We start from the raw sequence: 26,540 nt of genomic DNA on the forward strand, positions 1-26,540 counted from the left end.
GGAAACTAACTTTCCATGGGCTTACCTGGTTGCTCCAGACGTGCCCTGACTCTCCATTGGTGGGGAGTCCCCAGGACCTTACTGGTCCTCACTGAAGCATCGTTTCTGACTGTGTGGGTTGCAGTTGCCAAGGCTTGTTGGTGTTCAATCCAGACACTGACAACCCCAGCACTCGACATCCTTCGTGGGACAGCTCGCCCGTGGACTTTGATCACCGACTTCTCCTGGTCCCCGTGGCTGCAGAGTCAACCTTCACCTCTTCTCACCTGAAGCACCCGACATTGGTGGGCATTTGTCTACCGAGCCCATGGTCACTGACAAGTGACCCAGACTCTGTCCCCTCTGCTTTCAGGTTCTTCGCAGCTCAGATCCAGGCTTGGATCACACCAGACACTTTTTCTCTACACTGCAGCAGCACTTTGCAGCATCTCGCCACTGAAAACTACGAAGATTCCCGACACTATTTGACACCATTGCACCCGGCTTCCCTGGGTTAGGTAACACGAGTACGCCGGTGCTCACATGGGTGCTGGCCTTAGAACTGTCTAAGTTTAAAAGGGTTTGTCTAAGTTTCCTTAATCTTTGAAATTCCAACCGCGACTTTCCCATAGGATTGTACGGAGTTTGCGGCTGTGTTCTCACACTGCACGTGTCCCTCGTGGGTTTCCTGTGTCACTACCTTGGGTGGTTCCTTGGGGTCCAGGCGATTCTACGTGCTCTAGGCACTGTGTCTAGTCAAGTCGTGGTGGTTATACCACTTTAATATATGGTTTGGTCTCCCCCTGGGGCCCACTGTGTATTGTGCTATTTACGGTCGTTCTAGTACTGTAATATTGTGTGCCTTGTTCTCCATTTCTCATAAAGAGGTTAGTAGAGTGTTTAGTAATAAACATTTTATATATACCTTGTGTGGTTCTCCTTTAATTTGTTCATTCAAAAGGTTATAGACTGGTAAAACGAGCAGCTTTACTTTCCTTCAAGACTTAGCCTGAAGGCTGCTACCACTAGGATAGCTTTCAATAAAGGTGGTCTTTAACCTAATCATCAATAAGCGTTGTTTAGACTGGTACAGGGTGCCCACTATAACTAGTGGACAGCATATACCAGGCCAACTTCACATTATCGTGGAAAACCGGTTTAATTCTCAGCGTGTTCCTGCAGTGCTATGTAAAGGTTAAAAAAGGAACAGATTATAAGGGATACCTTTCCTAAGAAATTTTCGATTGAGGCGGCAGTTGGCAGTTAGAAAGAAGAAGCAACATTCTTACCTGAACTCTCGAGCGTGCCAGCTGCTCTTCACTTTATCTCTTTGTCACGCAAGTACCTGTTTAAGAAAAGAAATGTTTAAGACTTTTTTTTTAAGTAATCTTGAGAATATTATAACAAATGAAAGTTATTAAATAATACGATCTACAACAAAAAAAAAAATTGTTAACATAGAAAAATTGAGTACATAATAGAAGAAAGAGGAGCGCTCAGCCGAAAGCTAGCACTGTAAAGGTTTAGACTGTAAACAAATAGAAGAGTACAGTGAAGCATAATATGATCATCAATAAATGTATTTTTGCAAATAGAAAATCTTCTGAAGTGGCCTTCCAAGACCCAGCAAGGTTACAACGACAGAAGTAGACGAGGTGACAGGAGAATTCGTCTGTCTCTTTTTTCAATCCCATTCTCCTTTCCCCCCTTGGATCAAATTGTCTACCAAGTGAATAATCTGGGCGTTGGGAAAATTCGACATTCTGCTCCCACACTGACCTAGTGGCCAATCTGACATTTGTTGATATTTTTTCAGGTTAAGACAACAAAAGGATTCCTGCTCACAGTTTCAGGACCATTTAATTGTACTTTTTCTCTGGTTTATAATCTTCACCAATATTTGTTAGCTAAGTGACTAAAAATAGGTCCTGACTAAGGTCTCCACACTTGCTCAAGGGTAACTAACAGGTAGAAACATGTTGACCCCTCTTCTACAATTGTGTTTAAGATTGGCCCTCTCATTTTTAATCCCATCACTCGGGGACATAAATTTGATTTGGATCTCAAGAGGTAGTTTTATCTTACATTCCCTTATTCTTACATTCTGCACCAACATTTACACCTTTAAGCCTGCATAAGGAGCACTCATTCAAAGAGCTCCTTCCTCCTCAGGAATGTTTTAGCCCCCACCATATGATTTTCCTAGTAGTGTGAGGTGGAACCCTACAATGAAGCATGTCACCTTAAGGTGGGTGAGGGTTTCCATCCTAAACAAACATGTATAGAGTAACAGACATAGTATCACTCGGGTGGGTACAACTTTGCCACCTAGGGTTGATTCTCCTTAAGAGGTGCGTCCCAGCTTAATCTTGACCCAAGTGTCAGTGTGTAGCAATATTAACTGGTTTAGGAGGGCTTTCGGTATCCCCCACTTTTCCAATTTTTACCATAGTTTAGCTCAGTCTACGTGATCAAAGTCTGCGCTATAGTCTATGAAGCATAAGACTAGCAGATGCCTTGTTGCTTTGGCCTCATCCATCAACAGAGCTAGCTCTATAAGGTCAGTAGTGCCCTTTTGGGAGCCATTAGGAAACCCTGTACCCATTCCTAGCCCTGGAGCCTCCCTACCAAGTTTCCCTCATCTCCCCATGCACTTAGGTTTAAAAGGAATCATGAACTTCACTGCTCTGCTGCTCCAAGGACAGAACCGCTGTTAAAAAATAAAAAATAAATAAACACGTCTACTGTGCCCTACTCACAAAAGGATTCTATTCAGGGTGAATAGCGCGCTATAAAAGACACTGATAACATACCACGTATGTGCATACAAGCCCTTATGCACTTGTTTATATAAAAACGTATTAACAGTCTTGCATGTTAGTAGCAACCGTAATGACTCCTGCACAATGCTGCTTGTAATGTGTAGGTCTCAAGTTCACATCTGGGCAGTTCAATGGGATCGTGACATGTCTGCAGACAACATCCTACATTTGGTGATTTCCAGCACCAATAAATAACTCATTAGGGTTTATACCTGTTGAAAACCTATGCATGTTCTCTTCTCGGCCTAAACCTGGCAGGGCCAAGTCAAACTTATATTCCTTCAAAGGTAAATTCCCCGAGCCCCGTTGAGCTGGATAGGAATTCATAATTTGCAAACATAAGACAAGAATTTTCAATTCTATTAAGGATACGGAGGCGAGGATTATGCTTCTCATTTTCTTTACTGAAAATTCTCAGCAGCCAATCAAATAAAGTAAAACAAAAACTACACACTACAATACCCATAAACCCTAGTGGGTATCACATGACAACCATAGAGTAGACCCCTATATAAGGAGCATAAGAGAATACCACATCCTCTTTCTTTGTGTGAAAACAAACAGTTAAGTCCAAGAATACACAGTCTGATATCTGGCAAAGCTTGAAAGAGGAACCAATTCTTCGGAATGAAATCCGCAGGCCAACGGGCAGCAAACGATAGACTTGAAGTCAGCTTCAACGGAACAGCTTCCTCATGGAGAGACCTCAAAGAACTCCTTCAAAAGGTGAGAATCAGCAAACTTTACTTGAGATCAGAACCTGAAATTGAAAGACAAAGCCGTAATACCACACTCCCAGGAAGAGTGACATATCATTAGGGGAAGGGCAAAAACAGCATAGGCATACATTGCAGTATACAAATAATTCAAATCAGAAATTACAATACTGAAATATGGGTGGGATAATCCTCGCCTCCGTGTCCTTAATAGAATTGAAAATTCTTGATACGTACTGTCGCAAATTTTGTACTCTATGTCAGGACCAGAGGCTATGATTATGCTTGTTTAAAGCTGCGCCACCACCACAGATGCAACATTTACAATAGGTTCATAATAAAAAGTTTTAAAATGTAGAGTCAGAGGACCAGTCAGCTGCATTCATAATGACCAATGAACTGACTCCCACAGAAAAAGCCTTGGATGCCATAGCACCACGAGCAGAATGATCACCAAATCTGGAAACATCAATACCAGCTTCGCCCATGAGCCAACGCACCCATCTTGCTAAGGTAGCTGGGGTCACTGGGCGAAAGGTTTTCTGCAAAGCGATGAACAATTAACCCCCATATCCTAGCAAAAGCCTGCAGTACTCACCTCATAATCCCGGATACATTGTACCACACACAAATTTGGATAGTCAGGAAACGCAAGATAAGTGACAGAAGTGGGGTTACATTTAGTGCGTCTGGTGACCAAAAAAGTAACGCCCTCTGGAGAGAATCTGCGACCTGCTAGATCTAGAGCGCGGACATCGGAAACGCGTTTGCAGGAGACTAGACAAAGCAACATAGCTAGCTTGGCAGAAAGTGGTTTACGAGACAAAAATCGATAGGCTGGTCAGGAGTCCAAGAAATGTAAGACAATGGAGACATCCCAAAGCTCATAATACTTAAAACAGGTTGGTTTTACCAACCGGATACCTCAGAGTAATTTACACAATAACGGCTGTCTACCAATCGGTTTGCCATCAATCGCCACGTGACCCGCCGAGATGGCCGACCGGAAATTGACAGTGCGTTAGGCAAGGCCCGAAGCAGCTATGGATGCAAGAAAGTTCACTACTAAGGAGACATCAACTGTAGTGGGATCCACCTCCCATTGAGAGCACCAATCACACCATCGTTTCTAGGCTGCAGCATAACGCTTGTGTGTGTTGGCCAACCAAGCCTCGTTGATAAATCTGGTACTGTCTCGCAAAAGGCCTGGGACTTTCCAGCGATCCCCGAAAATCGCCAAGCGACCAGCATGAGTTGGCCTGATGTTATCAATGGATGCAGGGATTTGAGAGGGTCTAACAACAGATTCCACCGCTGGGGAAGAAGGATCGGAATCGCACATTACATTTCCAGAAGTACTGGGAACCAAGCTTGAGCCCTCCAAAGAGGAGTGATCAGAATCAAGTCCGATTGATAACATTTGGTCCAGGCCAGGACCCTGGGATTCATTATAAACAGAGGGAACTCATAACAGAGCTGGAGGCCACACCTGCAGAAAAGCATCCGTGGCCAGAGCCTCCGGATCCGGACGCCAGCTGAAGAATACTGGAATCTGTAGGCAAACTGATCGATCTAACAAGGGCATCACATCAGGTTCAACAATCGGAACACTCGAGGGTGAAGCCTCCAATCGCTGAAATCCCAGAGATGTTGGGAATTTCAATCTGCAACCTGGTTGCTGCACCTTGGAAGATACTCCCACATTACAAACAGTTTGTTCTGAAGGCAAAAGTGCCAAAAATCTTTGGCAATCTCCGCTAGAAGTCGGGTACGTGTCCCGCCCAACTTTTTCAAATAACGAACGGCTGACACTTTGTCCATGCGGAGAAGAATGCAACAATTCGTCTGACGGGCAAGAGGCAGCGAATCGCAAAGGAACCCGCCAGAAGTTCCAGGCAATTGATGTGAAGATTCAATTCCTCCGGAGACCAACGGCCGCCCCTGGACACTTGACCGCAACGGGCTCCCCAATCCCACCGACTGGCATCGGATTTGATCACCACTTCCGGAGTTGTACCGAATAGGGCTCGGCCGTTCCACGACTCCAAATGCTCTAGCCACCACAACATCTCCCACCTCGCCTCCTCTGCGAGAGGAATCTGATCGGAATACTTGAGGCCTTTCTGGAGATGGCGTATCTTGAGCCGTTGAAGTGCTCGGTAATGAAGGGGACCCGGGAAGATCGCTTGGATAAAGGAAGCTAACAAACCGGCGATCCGGGCTACAGACCTCAAGGACCCAATCTGCTTGTGAAAAATCAATCTCAACTCTCTCTTGATAGATCTGATCTTCTGATTGGGCAAGAGGAGTTGACAACTGAGGGAGTTGACTAGAAACCCCAGGACCTTGACAGACAGATGGAATCAACACTGATTTCTGAGGGTTGACCAAGAATCCCAGATTCTGCAACAGATCTATGGTCCAAGCAAGATGCTGCATTACTAGGCGAGGACACTGACCCATGATGAGAATGTCATCCAGATAAATTATGAGGTGAACGCCTCGGGCTCGAAGAATTTCGACCACAGGCCTCAGAAGTTTCGTGAAGCACCAAGGTGCTGACGAGAGGCCGAAAGGAAGAACTTCGTACTCGTACCAGATTCCCTGCCATTGGAATTGAAGAAAATGACGATGAGGTCTGTAAATGGGCACTGACAGATAGGCATCTTTCAGATCTAGGCGGACCATCCAGTCCCTTCCTGAAGAAGAAGATCACGAAGAAGATGGATCCCCTCCATCTTGAAGTGACAATATACAACCCATCCATTGAACTCCTTGAGATTTAAAACAAGCCTGGATCCACCCCCCTTCTTCTGAACTAGGAAGACGTTGCTGACAAAGCCCGGAGGATGACGAGACGTCTGCACTATGGCCCCTTTCTGAAGCAGAGACTCGATCTCGCTGGAAATGAACACTTGATCTTTAAGGGAAAAAAGCATCAGACGAGGAGGGACAGTCTGAGAGGGGGAATGAAATAACTATTTTGTACCCCTGCACAGAATCCAGGATCCACACATCTTGTGAGATCTTTTGCCAATTGTTGAGAAAATACTGGGTTCGGCCCCTCGGCTGAACGACCGCCCCCGATGTCGTCCGACCTGGCCAAAAAATGGACGAAAAGCCCGCTTTAAGGAACCCTGCACCTTGTCAAGGCCACTGAAAGTAGCGACAAACTTAGTCAGCTCTTTCAGAAACGGTTGACCGAACAGAAGACCCTGTGCCAAAGTGCCTGACTCAGAGGTAGATAACTGCTAACTTGGGGTCAAGCTTCAAAAGAATAGAGCGACGACGCTCACAGGACATGGCACAGTTGGCATTGCTCATTTGACAGATGGCTCGCTGAGCCCATCCGATCAGACCGTAAGGATTTATAATTTACCCTGAAGTTTTAGATTTGAAACCCAAGTCCAAAATTTTGGTTAGAGGACCAGTCAAATGTAGTAATTTTTATCCTGACAGGATCTCCATGCATGATCGATTCCTTTCTTAGGATCTTTCGTGTATTTCTTCATGCATGATCGATTCCTTTCTTAGGATCTTTCGTGTATTTCTTCAGATAGGTGAGCATGGAGGGATCCATTTCCGGAGTGTCCGTCAAAACTCCTTTAAAAACTCGGTAAACAAACAGAAATCGAACCCGGGTACAAAATGGCCACTGAGCTTGCACGGAATGATCTGTCACCCGAGCCAGAAAGAGGGCTCCGCGTTGGAAGAACGCACGTCCTCACCCACGTCTCCCGCTCCACTAATGAGAACAAGGCACACAGCGCCCGGGAGGCAATAAGCGCTCCCCAAGCCGTGCGAGCACAGAAAAAGCGGCCGGAATGTTAACAAGAAGCGCATGATGTAGACTAGCAACAGAAACAGAATGAGCGTGTTAACTGCACAATATGAAAACAGAGCCGAAGCAGCAATTAAAGCGCTCACAATGCAAATACAACCTCAGCGCGAACAGGAACCATCAACAGGCACAATGTAGAACAAAAGCACAGGTAATACCAAGCAATACAAGCGCACAAAGCGTCTAGGCATAAGCTTAAAGAACCACAAATTACAAGTTTAACCGCTTCCGTGCGGCGCGTTAGCCGCGCCCTGTGCTGGACATTCCAGAACAGGGCGCGGTCGTGACGGAACCGTTCCATCATCAGCACAGCTCAGCCGTAACTGATGACGGAACGGTTCCGTCACCAGCATCGAAGGGGTTAAGACAATAAAGTTAATGCACTTAACTGGCTACGGAGTAGCAAAGAGAATGTGGTATTCTCTTATGCTCCTTATATAGGGGTCTACGCTATGGTTGTCATGTGATACCCACTAGTGTTTATGGGTATTGTAGTGTGTAATTTTGTTTTACTTTATCGGATTGGCTACTGAGAATTTTCAGTTAAGAAAATGAGAAGCATAATCGGAGCCTCCGGTCCGGACATAGAATTTAGTCATATTATGTGGCAAAACAATACCACTGTTCGCGTCTGTAATAACATTTTATTGGTATCATTATGCACACGCATTGGTGTGTTCAATTGAAAAGACATTACGTGCCATGCACAACTTTTACGTGAAGAACAAAGAGTAGAAAAGCAAGTATCTTGACTGTGCGAACCAACAAACTTATTGGTATGGTTCAAAGTACTTCAAAATGCTTTCGAGCTCTCGTCACGTTATGCATACAAGCCTTCGCCTTTCAATGAACAGACAGCACACTGCGTGCTAAAATCTATTTTAAAAAACAGGCTAGCTCACAAGTCACATAAAGTTAACATTAACCTAACAATGGTCGAAACTACCGCGTGGCAGTCTTAGCCGTTTTTCACGCTGAAACGGGGTCTAATTAAGTAACATTGCCCACTTTTAAAAGCGTATGTACACCCACCATCCAGCAGGCTGCCTTACCAATTCAGCGCCGAAATCAACACTTCCTTCCCTGCCGGGTACCGTAACCAACTCTACTACACTGTGGAACCTGCAGCAGCACGCACGTATGACGTTACTTCCTATAAATGGAAGCTTTCGTTCTCATTGGCAAAATTAAATACGTTTAACTCACACTTGAGAGCATGGCTGCTATTGGCAGACTTTCTTGTATTCTGGCATGTCGTAAAAATGGGCCTCGCTGAAAATGAGCGTTTAAAAAGACATTTGCTCCATTAGTGCAGGATGACTTAAGTAGTCATCAAACCAATATGTAAAACTTAGAACTGTAAGGTAAAAACCTTCACATAGAAACGTTTAAACTAAAAGTATGCTCAATAGTTCTAATTTAAAACACATATTGCTTATTTTTATGTTCTATATTTTCGTTATCCTCTTTAATTACTCTGGATCATCGTTAAACTTGGATCTTTAAAGATGGCCACTCGATTCTCTTAATCAAGATACACTCACCTTTGTCCTCTTTTCTTTTCCATGGCCAAATCGCTCGCACGCTGTTTTCTGTTTCTATGACAGGACGGGTGCTACAAACTGGAAGTACTTTGTAAGCCTCTGAAACTGAAAAAAGTGATCTGCGTGATTTAGACCGCGATTGGTTTAAATTGTAAACCTGGAGGGTTACAAATGATGAAAACCTTTCCGGATTTTTTAAAGGCTGCTTGAGCCTATTTATGGAGAATGTATGGGTCCTAAGAGCCATAGCGAGTGGGGAGTTGAAGATCATCTTGGAGGCAGTACAGGTAGGTGATGTACCAAAACCCCATAAGTAATTGTGTTTATATAGCGATTACTATCCATGAGGAGGGGTCGAATCGCCTTTCGGTGAGTAGCACGCTACTCTGGAATCTAAAAGGACTGGGGGTGAATTGTAATATGAAAATATGAATTAATTTGAGTAGTGAACATGCGAGTCTGTCATTTGCCGTAAAAAGGGGAATGAATGAATTAAAATAGTTTTATAGAGCACGCAATACCCAAAGGTGTTTTAACGCTAGGCGAATCAGGGACTGAGGAAGGCGAATAACTGAGTTAGGTCTGAGTGACTATGTTATTTACCGGTGGAAAAAGCCACCTCTTAACACCTTCGCGGGCGGGGGGGTTGCGCGCGGCGCGCCCATGCTGGTGACAGAACCGTTCCGTCACCAGCCTCGGTTGAGCTGTGCTCATGACGGAGCGGTTCCGTCATGGCCCCGCCCGCTCAATAGAACGCGCCGCGCAGGCGCGAAATCAGCGCTGTGCAGGCGCCTCGAGCGGGCCATGACGGAACCGCTCCGTCATCAGCACAGCGCTACCTCGGCTGATGACGGAGCTGTTCCGTCATCAGCACGGAAGTGGTTAAGCTGCTTCCTGAATAGCTGCAAGCTGTGTTGGGATCGAAGGGCAATAGAGAGTTCCATAACTTTCCTTCCTGGAAGGTCAGAGTTCCGCCCCAGTTTACTCGTTTAACTCTGGGAATCAGGACCTTATGCGCTGAACTAGATCTGAGTGTTCTATGGGGGCATACCAGGAAAATCGCTCCTGGAAATAGAGGGGGCCAGTACCTTGGAGAGCTTTGTGCATTAGGCACAGAGTTTTAAATGAGAGTCTCGTCTCCACCGGTAACCAATGAAGGCCGTGTAATAGATGAGAAACTGGTTTAAACTTGGGGATATTCAGAAGGGTTCTGGCACCGCATTCTGGAGAGACTGCAAATTTTTTACCACGTATTTTGACGTTCCAAGATAGGGGGCATTGCAGTAGTCCAGCTTGGATCCTATAACCAGCCAGCAATACGGTCTTCTGAAGGTCGATTAGAATGAAAGGGAGGGTTTTTTTGATGACCTGTAGCATAAAGTAGCCTCCCGAGGTAACTGCATTGATCTAAGCATCAAAACATAGTTTGATGTCAAAGATGACTCCCAATTTTTAGCCTTCAGAACTGGCTTGGGCAGGTCTCCCAGCTCCTGGGGCCACCAGGATGCATTCCAGAAGGAGGTCTCTCGTTGCCAAAGAGCAATACCTCCGTTTTATCCGAATTCAGTTTAAGACAGTTCTTCTTCATCCAGCTTGCCACTGCAGCCATACAACTACAGAAATCGTTGGCATCATTTTCAAACTGAGATGAGACGGACACCACTATAATGGAGGGATAAAAGAGGGTAGTGTGTAGAAAGTGTTTATTGGGAAATCATAGTAGTAAAATGTGGTCTCAGATGAGTCGAAGAAGGGATGCATGAGGGAAGAATTTAAAAAGTGTTTTTAAGATTTTAGAAGTAAAATGAGGTTTGGGGTGATGCATGGAGGGATAGAGGAGGGAAGATTCTAGAAAGAGTTATTTTGGAGATCATAGTAGTAGAATGAGTTATTTTGGATAGCATAGTAGTAGAATGAGGTTTGGGATGAGTCAAAGAGTGGAGGTATACTGAGAGAGGTATTGGGTGAAAAACAGGGTGAAACAGGGTAGTGCATTGGAGAGACAAATGTTTTTTTAACAGTAGGAGCAAAGTAATAAATATATAAGTACATGGAAGGTATTATATCAAAGTTTACGTTGCATTTAATAAACTTAGACTTTCAAGTGTTACTGTACTTTAAGCTAATTTATTTGTATTTTTTCTTCTCAATAATTAAATTTTAAAGCAAATGTAGATAAATAGTTATGCTGGAAATGACCTTTTGTGATACATAGATAAACAGAGAACCATAAGTATCTAATCAAAAAACGTATATGAAACCTATGCAGTGACCTATATACATGTTAAGCATTGAATAATATAACCATAAGTAATATGTACATTTGTTAAGCAGACCTACAGAATATCTATATATTTATAAACATAATTATTATAAATATTTATACTAAGAAATACACATATCTAGATACATACATGTAATCAAATTAAATGCCTATATACACAGGGATATGTTGTATGTGTTTGAGTATGTTGGTTATGTAGGGAAGAGATAACTCTTGAGTAGGTTTCTGAAGATTAGATAGTTATCTGTGGATCGTATGCTTGGTGGTAATGAATTCCATGGTTTAGCTGCTTGAACAAAGGATGTGCCTCCTATGGTTTTTTTTTTCTATGGTGGGTTTTGAGGCAAGGTGCCTATCTGAGGCAGAGGTTCCTTTTGTTGATTGTATTTGGGGATTTTATTCCTGATGAAAAGAGGCCCTGTTCCATGTATTGCTTTGCGGGTGATACAACGCAGCTTGAAAGGGGATGTTCTGGCAACTGGTAACCAATGTAGGGCTTTCAATGTAGGGGATGTGTGGTCTTGTGGCTTTACATGTAGGAGTAGTCTGGCATTAGAGATCTGAATCTGTTGTAGTCTTTTCATAGTTGATAAAGATGATCCTTAGTAGAGGCCTATGTCGTAAACCAGTTTAGACAGTACAAGAGAGAAAGAGAGATAGTAACCTGGACTTTGTGTGGAAATCCCAGATGGGGATGATGCGTTGCAGAGTTTTCATTGTAATGAAACTTGATCTTGCTAATTTGTCCACCTGTCCATTCCTTGATAACTTTGAGTCCATGGTAATTCCAAGGTTTCTTACGTCCTTAGGTACTTTAGGATATGTTCCCAGATCTTCAGGCCAGGCGCTAGTGAGCCATAGTTTTTCCATTTGTCACATGTGAGTATTTCATTTTTGGAAGCATTCAGTTTGATATGGCTCCATGTCATCGACTGATCAACAGCTCTGAGGCAAGTGAACATTTGAGAGTTTCCAATGTCTTTGGGGCTTCCCAGTTTAAGGAGTACTTGTGGGTCATCTGCATAGTTATAGCATGTGAGGTGAAATTCATTGATTATTGCCGGTAATTACTTCATGTGGATGTTGAAAAGCATGGGTGAGATGATAGAGTCTTGAGGGACCCCTGCTTTTGTGAAGTATGGTTTGGATGAGAAAGGGGGACGATGGATGACATTTGTTCTGTTTAGAAGGTAGGTAGGACGTGATCCAGTTGAGCAGTCGCTTCTATACTGGCTTCATAGAATATTTGTATTAGAGTGTCCTGGTCAACTGTGTTAAAGGCAGCCGAGAGGTCCAAGAGAAGTAGTGCAGCAACCCCATTCTGGTCTACGGTGTTCTTGAGGTCATCCCAGATTGCAATAAGGGTAGGGATTCTGTGCCTCTTCATGGATGGAATCCTTTTTGAAAGTATTGAGTTATCCTCAATGAATTATGACCTCTATGCAAATGCTGCTCTTTCTATCAGTTTGCCCAGGAAAGGTCCTTATGTAATTTTTCTGTAGTTGTCAGGGCCAAGCGGGTCCAGTTTAGTTTTCTTGAATAAGGGGCATATCTAAGCCTTTATAGGTCTTCTGGAAAGATTCCTGTACTTAAGGAATTATTGATGATTCTTACTGGTGTGGCAGCAGAGGTAGTTAGAAGAATGTTCTTAAAGGTTTGTGGTGGACAAGGGTCTGAAGGGCTTCTGGCAGGACTGCTTGCTTTGACCAGACCCATAAATTCACTTGTGATATTTGTGTGAAGGAATGCAGAGGCTGGGTTAGCCTACTCTTGGAGTTTGTTTTGGAAAGGGGCTGGTGCTGGTGGTTTTCCTTTGTTTAAAATAGGAGTCCAATATGTCTGCTTTGGTTGTGTAATGATTTGCAAGTTTGTCCGTGAATTTTTGAGTAATGGGATGAGTTCCTTCTATGTTTTAGGTTTACAAAATTCAGTGATAATTCTATAACAACATTTATTTGCACATTTAGCATTTGGAATTCTGTCTAATAAGAGGATTTTTAAAAACCTTTTTTGATTGCTGATTCAGTAGTTAAAGTTTCTTGATTGCTGAATGATTGCTTTGAGCCAGGTGCGTTGCGGCTTTCTAATTTGCTGTTTTATCTCTTTGAGTTCTGTATCAAAAGCTTCCTGCAGCTACTCATGTAGTTTTTTAACAGAATTTATTGTGTCTAGGTCTGTGTTGGATATTAGTTAAAAAAAAATATATATATTTTACAGAGTTTTATATAGTGCAAACTTGACCCGAATCTGGTATCTGGGCGCTTTACATAGCACCAGTTGCATTACATGAGGACACATACATTTTTGTTAGGCACGGGGAGAGTAAGTGATTTGCCCAGAATCACAGGATGTTCAGCATCATTGCTGAGACTCGAATCCAGTTCCCCAGATTCGAGGTCGACTGCCCTAGCCGTTAAGTCAACTCCTCTCCCCTTAATTGTGTTTCTAAGTGTTCAAAATTGAGTTTGTTCCATGGTTGATAGGTGGATGAGTATGCAGAGAGCTTGTTATGACATGTTTCCGGTGAATGCAGAAGCAATAAACCGGAGACCTCTGTCTGTTTTTAACTAAGCAGAGGTTTAATTTCACAACTGCACCTCACAGGGTACCCGCTGAAGCATGTTGCTGCATTCAGGCACATCCAGCCACATCCGACCTCTTCCACCGCAGGTCATCAGGCGGACAGCCTACTGACTAGCACAGTAGTGTGTTACTGTGGAGCGTGGTATCCGGCTCTCTCTGACACACAGACACACTATCCTGCTCTCTATCCCTCCAGACATTACTGCCTCTTTAGTTGTTTTATATCAAAGACTTGATTGTAATACGTTGACATTAAATTAGTTGTTTTGCAGTGTCAAACAACTATGAGGCTTCTTAAATCTTCACATTGTTAGTACAAGCATCTCATCCAAGAGTTAAATACAAAATATGTACCTCAAACATTTCTAGTGCCGCTGTCAATTACTACTAAATTACTCCGGTCTCTTCAAATGTGGTTAGCAAAATACCTTGGTTTGTGAAATACAAAAAAAAGATGTTCTGTTGAAAATGCTTACATTTAGAAATTACGCAGTTTGTTATAATGTCCACGTTATGAGTTATACTCCACCCCTAGTACCACAATTCCATCATGGCTGCTCGATTTTCAGATACGAAATACTGAAAGTCCTCTCTCGCAGCCAACAACTGTGAATCTCAGCATCGCACTTTCGTTATAAAGTGGCCATCTTTCAGCAGTGCGATGTCAACATACAGAAGGACAACGTGAGATACGATGTAATGTAATTCCATATTTGTAAAGCTCAGCTGTCGCTCCGAAAGGGGCATCCTGGCGCTGAAAGAGTGAAAAACAGTACATTTGGGAATCTAAATGGCGGCCATTGCAGAGGCATCTGGTAAATTAAAAATCCAGGTCTTTAATTGCTTCCTAAAGATGGTCTCTTGGTCCAGGAGTCTGAGGTGTATGGGAATAGCATTCCAGGCCTCAGAGGCCAAGACGGTCAGGGTCTTCTCCCCCTTCATTTATAGTGGAATCTGGGGATGTTAATCAGATTACCCCCCGATGACCTCAGCTTTCTTAAGGGATTGTAGCGGGTAAACTGCTTGGAGAGGTACTTTGGGCCTATGTTGTTAAGGGCTCGATAGGCAGTCACCATGATTTTAAATAAGATCCTCTTATGTAAAGGCAACCAATGCAATTGCTTGAGGGCAGCTGATACAGAGGATTTCCTTGGTAGTTTCAAAACCAGTTGAGCTGCAGCGTGTTGTACACTCTGCAGTTTTTTTAGCGTGGCCTTTTTTCCCCCGGCCATTAGGCCGTTACAATAATCTAAGCGGAAAAGAATAAGGGCCATTGCCACCGCCTTCCTTGCATCAATAGGGAGAAAATCAAAAAATTTCTTTAAGGATTTGATAGTGCTAAAACAGCTTCCTGCCACGTTTCTCACGTGCTGGTCGAAAGAAAGTGCGGAGTCGAATAAGACCCCCAAGTTTCTTGCTGATTCCACTGAGTGGGGCGGAGCAGCGGAGTCCACTGGCCACCACTTGCTTGGGCAAAAGGGGACATTCTTCCCTAACGGTAGAATCTCTGTCTTGTTGGTATTGCATTTTAAGTGATTCTTTTCCATCCAATGGAAGACGTCTGTCAGGCAGTTCTTTAGATTTTGTTCCGCCACGGTAGAGTTCTTATCTAATGGAACAATCAATTGCGTGTCGTCAGCGTAAGATGTGACAAGTATGCCGTATGACTCGATTATGGAAATAAGGGGGATCATATAAACATTAAATAATAAAAGAATCAAAATGGAGCCTTGCGGGACTCCAGATGTTACTTTTTTTTTCCTTAGAGAGAAAGGGTCCAAGGGCAGTAGTTTGTTATCTATCTGACAGGAAGGAAATTATCCAAGCTAGAGCCATATCACTGATACCTATGTCTCTCAACCTGTTAATCAGTATTACGTGGGAGATGGTATCAAATGCCGCGGTTAAATCTAACAGGATGAGTACGGCACCTTTCCCTTCGTCCAGCAAAAATGTTATGGAGTCTGTGAGCTCCGTAAGGGCTGTTTCCGTAGAATGCTTGGAGCGGAAACCTGATTGTTGAGGATGGAGAAAATTATGTGTTTGGACATAATTTTTAAGCACTTGATGTACCATCTGCTCAGTTATTTTACCCAGCACTGGGAGAAGGGATATTGGATGTAGATTGGATAAATCGGTAGGGGATTTATTGGGTTTTTTCATGAGTGGTTTCACTATAGCCTTTTTCCAGTCTAGCGGGACCTTACCTGTGCTGAGTGATGCATTGACGATCCCATTGATAATGGGATTGATTACGTCAATACTCTGATGGAGTATCCGTGGGGGCAGGAGTCCGACAGGGCTCCAGATTTGCAGGCTAGAATGGCTTCCCGAGTTTTAAGCAGAGAGACAGGTTCAAAAGCACTGAAAGTATGGCCCTTGATATCTAGCGTATCGGGGTCACCCAACTTGGGGGAAGAAAGGGAGTCCGGGAAATTCCTCTGTATCAATTCAATGTTCTCTTCAAAGTAATCCGCAATTTGATTACAAAGGCTTAAGGACGGTGGGATTTCGGGCTGAAGGGCTTTAGGGTGCATGAAAGCTTTAACTATGGAAAAAACTTTTTTGCTTCAATTGGGCTTCTTTAATGGCTTTCATGTAGTAGTCCTTCTTCGCAGTTTTGATACTGGAAAGGTATTGTTTCCTTTGTTGCACGTAAAGGGTTTTAGCAGTAATGTCGTACGTTTTTCTCCATTTACGTTCACTTTTCCTGCAAAGTAAGTGTTTTTCGACCAAAGCTTGGGAATACCACGGAGCATTTGTCTCCCCTTTTCTCCTTCCCAAAAGAACGTTTGAGTGGAGCCCGTTCTTTGATGACTTGGTCCATCCAAATATGGAAGAGTTTAGAGTCATGAGTTACATCACCCGACATATTGGGGACTTGTGATTGAGTAATGGGTTTAGACTGGAGACTATCCCCCACCGCCACCCAGTTAAGATGGGTGGGAGGTTGTTTGCTTAATTTTGCAATTTTCAAAGTGTGGGGCAAACCGATGTTAAAAGGGATAAGACTGTGGTCTGTCCAGATTTGCGGAATGGGGGCCTGAGTCTCTAGTGAGACAAAGTTGGAACACACCCCATCAAGAGTGTGTCCAGCACTATGGGTCGCCTGCAAAAACGTTTTGGTATAGACCAAAGATTTCAAGGGTCTGGTGAAAATTAAGAGCTGGCGCATAGATTTTAGATTCCAGTTTCAGGTTGAAATCCCCCAACAATGTAAAGTGCGGGTAGTGGAGCAATAACTGTCCGATGGAATCTCCCAAGGAATCCAAAAACGTAGTTGCAGTGCCAGGGTGGCAATATACAAGGCCTCCCGAGAAGGAGGTGGACGCGTTTAGTAAAAAAGAAAACCCGATCCCTTCCACACCCTTAAGGGAATCAATGTTAAAGGTATGGCACTTCAGGGCGCTTCTAAAGACTATAGCCACTCCTCCACATCTTCCCTTCTGTCTATCTGTAAATGGAGAAATCGGGAGGGAGTGCGATTGCCAAGTCTGGGTTACTAGTTTCGTTTATCCAGGTCTCCGTTATGAAAAGGAAGTCAAAATTCAAATCCAGAATAAGGTCATGGATATCTTGGCTGTGGCGGAACATCGAGCGCGCGTCAATCAGCCCTCCTTTAAAGGTGGAATTACCATCAGGAGAGGAATCTAAAAAGTGGCGAGGCTCAAATGGGGACCATGGGGTGGTCCATTTGCATGTCCTGCAGGAGAAAGGGCCCCTTATACAAGTCGTGGGTACACCACAAGGACAGTTGGATAAACCATTGAGTTTAATAAGGTCACTTGACTGGTAAGTTTGTATTGGGAGAGTCAATCCAGACCGGCCTGCGCCTGTCGCGATCTTGGTGCGGACGGGCGCAGACGGGCTTGCCTTTGGCGCGCCTTCGTCACGCCCGCCCGCTGCGCGGACGGGAGCCAGGATTCATTATGTAGGGGCGGAGGAGGGTGGGAGGCGGCCAACAACTGGTGCGCTCGCCTAGTTTCCCTTAAGATGGCGGCCACGTTATGCCTACGTGCATATAACTGTTATTTCAGAATCCAATGTACATTTAGTGCGAAAATTAGGAATACGATGTACGAAAAATACAAATATAAGTGAATATAAACCAGTATATATTTTGTGAAAATTCAAAATGTTATTTCGTTCGTCCTGCTCATCAGATTATTTTTGCTACACAATGCTTAAGTAATATGCTGGCTGCTCAAAATGAGTGGTGTGCGCGCGCCAGCAAAAGTAAAACAAGAAAAGACAAGCGCGCACCTCGCGCTGCAAGTTAAACAAGCAACAGAACATTGGAGAGGCGTAGTGAGGCGCGCACACGCGTGTGCGCGTAAGAGCAATCTGGTGACTGCCTTCGGCAGCACTTTAAAAAACCAGCTTACTAAATGTCTCGCCAGACCAGCGCATGCGCTGGCTCTAGCGAGACCTAAAAAGGAGTACCTTTCGAAGCCTAACTGCTACTGACACATTTCAATGATAAACACCACAGTAAAAATCCTCAGGACAGTGCTCTATAAAAGAATAAGAGAATGGGCTCTGGAAAAGTCTGTCTTGTATCCATGTCAGTATGGTTTTAAGATCCGAGTCGGAATGATGATTTTTTTTTTTAATCCTGTTCCTTATCATTGGGAAATGCACTATTGCGAAACAATCCCCCCTGTATTTGGCTTTTATGGACTTTACCTCAGCGTTTGATTGCGTTTATCACTCAATGCTGTGGTCACCTCTTGTTTCGCAGGGTTTGGACGAAGCATTAGTGTTCTTTCTTTCGTACGTGCATAAAGATATGAGGGCTAGGGACAGAATATCCACAACTGGGGAGGTAACCCCTGACATGGTTGATTTCTGTGGTGTCAGACAAAGGTGCATCCTGTCACCACTTTTGTTTATTTTATACATTAATAACCTCCACCCATTTTTTTAGGAACATTACATCTGATGTCCCTAAAATTAAAGGTTCTATACTATCCTCTCTTTTGTACGTGGACGACGCTGTCCTGGTGTCTTGTGCACCCAGGGCCAGGTGCCTTTTAATTCAAGGTTTTGTAGATTCTAATGCCGCGCTTGATCTGCAAACCAATTTTACGAAATCTTACATTATGGCCTGCGGCCCCAAGAAATGTTGTATGTCAACATTTTTAACCCCTTGGGCGCGGCAGCGATTCTGCGCCTGTGCAACCATTTTGAAGAGTGGGCGGGTTCATGACGGCCCCCAGCCGTCATCAGCACGCGAGCACTGTGATGCATGACGGACGGGGGCCGTCATCAGCATGCAAGGGGTTAATGGGCAATAGCGCCGTAAATTGCACTAGCAATTTTTCATACCTGGCCCTAACATTTGTTGCCACGGGATCCTGGGCACCACATATCACGCATTGCAGGGTTAAATTCTCAAAGGCAATTGGCACTTTAGTTAGCTTACCTCAGCCCAGAGGAGCGGGCGCTATGTAACCCCTACTACAAATCTATAAAACACAATGCGTACCCACTGCAACATATGGGGCCGTAATGTGGGGCAACTGTAAATATAATACTGTGCGAATTGAAAACAATATGTTTTGCAGGAGGGTTTTAATGGCACCCATTTCGTCCCCCCATCTAATCTGTCACATAGTATTGGGCATTTTGTACATAGAAGACTGCATTAGAACCCGGCTACCCTTATTGGGGCTGTCCATCAGGAAAAATAAGGAGGCGAGCCTTACTAGGGATATTATCAAGGATTGCCTTAGCTCCGACAGAGGCTTTGAGATCCTCAGGCTTGCCAGTGTGGAATCTAACCTGCATTCGGTCTGTTTACAGCAGGCATTTACGGACCCTTAGACGCAGCTTAACATTAATTAAAGAACAGTTTAACCAGGCCCTGTATGAATTAGCTGATCTTGAAAGAACGGTAACAGAGAAGCGGAAGACCAGTGTGGCTGTCTACATGAATTCTGGACCTCTATGTCAGATTGCGGGATACATGCCCAGACCAATGAGGCACTGGGAATGGAGTGTACTGTTCTGCTATAGGGTAGGCCCATTGAAATATGTTATGTTTCCCATTGGTATTCTATTGCAATCTTGATTCCCTGCCATGCCCCTGTGATGGGAAGTCTGGTCAAACAATGCTGCACTTCACATTTTTCTGTGGATACTATGCTATGTATTCAATACACTTTGTGCTTCCCTTTTCAAAGAAACGTCATATTAGCAAACTCGGAGAAGTTCTAAATGTATTTTTCCAACTAATAGATGATGAAGTGACCATTTTTTAGGTGCATCTTTAAGGGCAGCGTTACAAGCTCGTGGGTCTATGAATACTGTGTAGACTTGCTATAATGTTTGACATAGCACCTGTCTGCTATTTTGAGGGAGATAGCATTTTATGCAATAGTGTTTTTTACTGTAGATGTATTTTATAGTGTGTATCTTTGCACTTTTATGGATACCTTTTGTTTTTGATTAAAGTTTTTGAATTTGAACTTAATGGGAAAGTACACATATCAAAACACTACATTTCCCACTACCAGTAAATGATGTGATCAGTCCTAAGAAAAAATGCCCCAATCACAGTTAGCAGCCCTCAATATCTAGACAGTCTAGGAGCATCTGTTCTCTTTTCTGCTGGTAGTCAAATAGTTTTTACAAAACTTCAGATGTATGCTCATCCCTCCTTTTGTTTAGAACCTGCCAGAAACAAAGAAACATCATATAAAATATCTTACTGTATAGGACTTTTAACATTTCATACATAGACCAAAACTGTAAAATCTCCGAAGAGACCTAAGGAAACACACACAATGCACGAATATAGCAAGCGAAAGTATACTTGGAGATCACAAATTACATTTCACCTCTGTGGGAGGGGAAAAAGGAAGACTACCCTGTTGCTGGGTGCTGGAAATCCTTGGCTCTGTGTCATTGACGGCATTGAAACTTTCAAGGTTACCTCCTACTACGGACGCTATCCCCTCACCAGCTTAAAATAAAATTGCTTGAAAACGGATTCAGAGGACCAGTCTGCCACGTTCTGATGTTTTCTGATCTCCCACCCTGAGAAAATATGTATGCCCACTTCAGACATGCCCCTTCGGGTCTCTTTTGCTATTTTGGGGGACATTAGCCCATCAAAAACTTCTTGATGGAAATCAAAAGATGCTGTATGCTTGCTGGCCTCTATGCAGCACCGTTACTTTAACGGCCTTTAAACACTGAATCTGTCAAAGTTTGGGCTAGTCTGAAAAGGGACAGTAAAAAAAGGGGGAAAAAGGGTGCTGGATGTAGATTTTCTGGCAATAATAAACGTTACCTCCTCAGGGAGAAATATCCTGCCTGACAACGCAATGACTCTGAAACAGAGACATCTGAAACCGTCCTGCAGGAAACCAAACAAAACAAGCATTGGCACAGCCAATAGGTCTCGCCATTGGGGCATTATAAGCGTTTAGCCATGCAACACTTGATGTTGTTGCCCCAAGGATATTGTGCTGGATAACTAAGCACTTATAAGGTCCCAATGGCGAGACCTATTGGCTATGCCAATGCTTGTTTGAAGTGTGGGCACACAGCATCCCACTGCTGCTGGCTAAGTGGGCTAGTGTTTATTATAATTACAATTTGTGTATCTATCTTTGATATACCCTCACCCATCACACCGTCAGCACCTTAACAGCACCTCACCATGGACAGCATAGTAACACTTCCCATGTAGGGTCAAAACAAAAAAAGCAACACCCTCCCAACTACACACCTTACATGATGTAGCTTGCTTTTATTTTACACATAATATCAATCAATCAACCATATCATTTGTAAAGCGCACTACTCACCCGTGAGAGTCTCAAGACGCTGGGGTGGGGAATGCTGCTACTGGGATGTTGAGGACCAGGCGTGCAGAGCCGTCTCAGGAGTTTGGCCGAGGCTCCTACGTAGAGGGCGTTTCCGTAGTCCAACCTGCTGCAGACGAGGGCTTGGGTGATCGTTCTCCTCGTTTCAGTGGGGCTCCACTTGTAGATCCTGCGGAGCATGCGGAGGGTGTTGAAGCAGGAGGAGGAGGAGACGGCGTTGACCTGTTTAGTCATGGGGAGGGTGGCGTCGAGGATGACCCCTAGGTTGCGTGCGTGGTCGGTGAGTGTTGGAGCAGTTCCCAGTGCGGTCGGCCACCAGGAGTCATCCCAGGCCGAAGGGGTGGATCCGAGGATGAGGACCTCTGTCTTGTCCGAGTTCAGCTTATCTTCAAGCGACACTTGTCACTATAATATGTAGAAAAAAAAGCTTTATCAATGTTTTTTAGGTAATTAATGTAAATCGGGCCTGGCCTGAGGGCGCAGCAAGGTGCTTTAAATTAACATTTTTATTGTAGCAAGAGCACGTAGAACATTACGGTGTGCATGAGATCGCATTAATGAAGCCATATTGTGTGTGGAGGTGACAGCCGCGTAATTAGGACAGGTCTCAGCACCTTTGCTGTTTATTTTCAAACAATATGGTTGTTTTGCTAAACCGTTAACACGTAAACTTGACACAGCCTGTTAATCCGAGAGAGCAATGAAGGCGCATTTCGGCTTTTCTGTTCTCGGGCTCAGAGGTCCCTGGACCTGGGCAGCAGCAACACTCAGAGATGAAAGTCAAACAAACTAACCCAGCGTGCTTAACTGTGACTAAAGTCTGCAGGGAATTAACATAGTTTACGTTCTCCGAGTGTTACTAGAGACTCAGGCTCGGGTCCATTAGGCAAATTGAGAAGGAGAGGAAAAAGCCGGCGAGTGGTGCGCGTGAGCAGCCCACCTCTCTTTCCTCTGAGGGTGCAGCAGGGTGCTTTAAAATCAAAATGTTATTGTAGCAAGAGCACGTAGAACATTATGGTGTGCATGAGATCGGATTACCGAAGCCAGATTCTGTGTGGAGGAGACAGCCTCGTAATTAGGACAGGTCTAAGCAACTATTTTTAAACTATATGGGACAACGGGAAAAATGTGGCTGCCTACAATGTATCATTTCGAAGACAAAAATAGCAATAGCACTTGTAAATCTCTGTAGCTGAAATGCAGCATAAAAGCCAGACACTTCGAACCTGGACGTGTTTACAACAGGAACCCTCAGTTTAATTGGTAAACCGGAAGAGCAGACATTCATGCAGTTTATACCGATAGATGGAAGAAGATTCTTCTATGTAAAATTGTATACGCAGGGCAGTCTTAAATAGTAAGCGTGCTGTAGTCACTCATGCTCTCCCTTTAATGAAATCAGCTGCCCTTCCTTAAAAAATCCTTTGAATAATTATTTTTTTGACCACAGAGCGTGGCCCAGATGCTGTTGTCTTACTTTACTTTCTATGCCACACAATTCCATTTGCCTGCAGTCTGTGCTGTAATGGAAGATGGCTTCTGTACCCACATGCTTGTGATTTTATTTTGTATTACTTGTTTTTAAACGCAAGTCCATTTCCTTTTGATGCTTAGCGCGCGAGCGTGCACTCCCCCACCCCACCCCTCCCACTTGTTTATTTACTTCTTGCCGCGAGGCCGCGTGTCTGCTCTTCCGGTTTAAAAAACCTCAAATGCAAATAAGCCAACAAAATGAACCCATTATTAGCAGATATTGTAAAAGGCAAAGTCCTGAACCAGAAAAGTTTCTTGGTATGAGGTAGCCTTCAGGCTCTTAGAAAATATAGAACCACCTGCTAAAACCAATAGAGAATAAAAGTGACAACCATGAGAAGCGGAAGGGCCCATGTATGGCTTCCCATAAACATCATGGCAGTCAAGATGTTACTATCTTCCAGTACAAACATGACTTGTGACGCAGAGCTGCGCTATTCACTGCAAGAGCTTCTGTGGTAAAATAGCACTACTGTGAATTATCAGCTCCTCTTAAATCATGCATTGCATTTGAAAACAAAATCTTCAGAGAAAAGCAATGTGTAGGAGCCGATCAGCAAGTAACATCGAGTTATTTTAATCACCAAACTGTACATTTTGGAGACAGGCTTCCAATAAAAGGAAAAAAGTGTAAGTTTGGGAAATTGCTGACAACCCTTTACATTTACTTGCGCATCACAAGTGAAGTGAAAAGTAAACAAGTTGGAGGGGTGAGGGGAGAGCACGCGTGTGCGATAAGGAAATGGCCTTGCGGCAAAAAGTAAACAAGTGGGAGGGGTGGGGGGAGTGATGGCCTCAGCGCGCGTGCGCGCTCACGTGAATGTAAGCGCTAGGCCAGCCAAAGCAGCTTGTGGCAGCACTTTATAAAGCCCCTACTAAATGTCTTGCAGTGCAGTGCCTGCGCTGGCTATAGCAAGACCTAAAAATAAGCCTGGTCAAAAACTCCTTTCTAAGACAAGAACTCATTCTTAGGGCAAGATAGATTCTTAGGGAAGATTCAAAACCAAGTTGACGTTCCACAGATGGGAGTATCTAGACCACTTGATCCCCGATGGAGTTTACAATTCAGGGGAAACTCTCCTGTTGGAGATTTTTCCAGCACAAGATGACCTGCATAAATACCCGATTGGGGACAGTGATGGTTCTGTAAGTGAATCCTGCTTCAGTAAGTTCTGTCAGGAAATGGGCTGTGTGGAAAAGCCCCACCCCCTTTGGATCCAAGAGCCATCCCAGCACACCAACTGGACCATCTTTCGCAAGCAGACGTGTATCGCTTGTTTCTACTATTTGCCCAACTGTTTTTGATAAGGGCCTCAGGCTGTCTCGAAAGTCCTTGGTTGGAGCCTTACACCCGTAATCCTGCATGCCATCAGCTGCAATGATCTCTGAGAAACCACCTGGTGTGACAGGCCCAGGCCATTAGTCAGTTCTGAAATTTGGGCAGAAGGTTTGTAGAAGCCCAGGATGGCCTGTGATTCAAGGTTGGTTCGCCCACACTTTTAATGTCCTTGTATGCACCACAGTGCTTCTTTTGGAGGTGCCTGGCTCATTGTGTGTGGCTGCCATATTTTAATCTGTTTGAGGTCTTTCACCTGTTTGCTTTCAGTTTTAGTTACATTACTAGTATCCTCCAAACGCAGGAAAGCCTGCAGCTGGAGGGGGTGGTAGCTGCGCCCTTAAGTTTTATTTCCCCACCGGTTTTACTTCAATTGCGCTGGCAAGCGACAGACCACCCAGCCCTCATGACAGGCTATTTAGGCATTTGCACAGCGCATCCGTGCTGCTGGCACGCCAAAGGTAAGCCTATCTGTGCCCATCTACGCCCGGACAGCACCCAGGGCCCGTCCAGCTGTCTGTTTAACACTCCAATCAATGCCCTGCAAGTTCTACACATGAAGGAAAATGCTCCCGTTAAATCCCGGTAAGCATGGTAAATGTACTACTTTGGATCTTGCAAAAAATAGAGATCAATCTATCAGCTGCCAGGACTGTAAACTTAGATGCCTTAACCAAATGATAGGCCATATTGGCCAGCCATTATTGATTGATTGATGGATGGATGGATGGATGGAAAGCATCATTAAGTGGCAATCTAAATAGAGAGAATGTCAAATGTGCCCTTATTAATGTGAGGTAGCTTGTTTAACACACTTTTGAGGTCTCAAAGCTTATTGACCGCCTTCAGCTTGATCTCTTCATTATGGAGACGAGGGCGGACCAAACGTTGGGTCCAGATATGGTAAAAGCTACACCAAAGGGTTATGCTATTTTTAGACTAGATAGGCAATTAAAAAGAGGTGGTGGCTTGGCGGTGATGTACCCATACATCATTCACAGTCTCTTTTTCTCCCCTCGCTAGTAATTCATGTGAGGCACTGAGTTTTGGTGTAGAACTCGATAAGACTCGTTCTTTTAACGGTCTTCTAATCTACCACCCCTTGGTCCCAGATACATTTTAATAATGAAATTAGTGTAATCTTTGAGTCCTTCTCTTTGAAATATTAGGTAATTAAGATTTTTATCGTGAGAATGAATTAGACAGGGACACAGAAGTATTGCTGGATAATATGGCTAACTCCTGCCTTACACAGAATAGGGCCTACCCATAATTCAGGGCACACCCTGAATGGTATATTCACGAATAACGCGCATTTGGACACAATAGATAACTTAGCTCTGATTTGGTCAGATCACAAAGCTATCGGCTTTGAACTAGGACCTTTGGAAATTATCTCTGCTGCCAACTTGAATGGTAAATTGCAGACGACTCGCCCATGGCATAAAAGTACCGCCATAGCTCTAACTGATACCTTAGGTAGAACAGAGCCGGAAAGTTCCAATGATCCAGAATCATTATCAGCTGTAGATGAAAACAGTCAGCCATGGATATTCTAGCTCCCTTTAAAAATAAAAGCAAAACAAAAAAGGATACATTCTCTGTGCCTTGGTTTAATGATACCCTAAGAGCGGCTAAACAAAGCTGCCGCAGACAAGAACGAGTCTGGAGGAAAGACTATACGGAAGAGGAAAAAATTAAGTACAGGAAATGTATTATAGATTATAAGAAACTAATAAAGAAAGAAAAAGCATCTTTTAACACCAAACAAATTGAGTCCTCTAAAAACTCCATTAAGGAACTTTTCAAGACTGTGACTAAATTGACTTCTACTCCAATGGCAGTTTCAGTGGTAGGAAGCCAGGAACTCTGAATCCCTGGCTGCCTTCTTCCAGAATAAAGTCAGAGAACTTTTAAATAAATTTGACCCTACTGCTCAGGCACAAACATCGCCACCAGAGGGCGGTCAATCGTTGGCCACATGATTGCTTCTACAAAATCCGGCTCCCCATCAGATCCTTGTCCATTGCACATTATGCGTCTTGCTCCAGACAATGTTGCAATTTT

At 44.0% G+C, this 26,540-nt stretch overlaps 2 protein-coding genes across 7 annotated transcripts in view; one reads left to right on the forward strand and one right to left on the reverse strand.

Annotated features, from left to right (window-relative positions):
- PRPF31 (pre-mRNA processing factor 31) overlaps window positions 1-8,557 on the reverse strand; it is a 205,509-nt gene extending 196,952 nt beyond the window's left edge. For 2 of the 5 annotated variants that reach the window (XM_078655006.1, XM_078655008.1), the window contains exons 1-3: window positions 8,411-8,524; window positions 3,334-3,561; window positions 1,269-1,324 (exon numbers count right to left, since the gene is read on the reverse strand). The gene's annotated coding sequence lies outside the window, so the exon portion shown is untranslated. Of the gene's footprint in view, window positions 1-1,268; window positions 1,325-3,333; window positions 3,562-8,410 lie in introns of all 5 variants that reach the window. The other 3 variants (XM_078655005.1, XM_078655009.1, XM_078655007.1) reach the window with 2 other exon arrangements.
- Window positions 1-26,540, forward strand: part of TFPT (TCF3 fusion partner) — a 536,610-nt gene that overhangs the window by 330,348 nt on the left and 179,722 nt on the right. Inside the window, exon 1 of one of the 2 annotated variants that reach the window (XM_078655010.1) lies at window positions 8,939-9,189. The exons of the other annotated variant lie outside the window; for it this stretch is intronic. Within the exon in view, the coding sequence (XP_078511136.1) occupies window positions 9,132-9,189 (58 nt within the window). The 5' untranslated portion in view covers window positions 8,939-9,131. Of the gene's footprint in view, window positions 1-8,938; window positions 9,190-26,540 lie in introns of those variants that run through there. 2 annotated transcript variants of the gene reach the window in all.

The sequence above is a fragment of the Lissotriton helveticus genome, chromosome 7 (assembly GCF_964261635.1).
Source record: "Lissotriton helveticus chromosome 7, aLisHel1.1, whole genome shotgun sequence".
NCBI classification, from domain to species: Eukaryota; Metazoa; Chordata; class Amphibia; order Caudata; family Salamandridae; genus Lissotriton; species Lissotriton helveticus.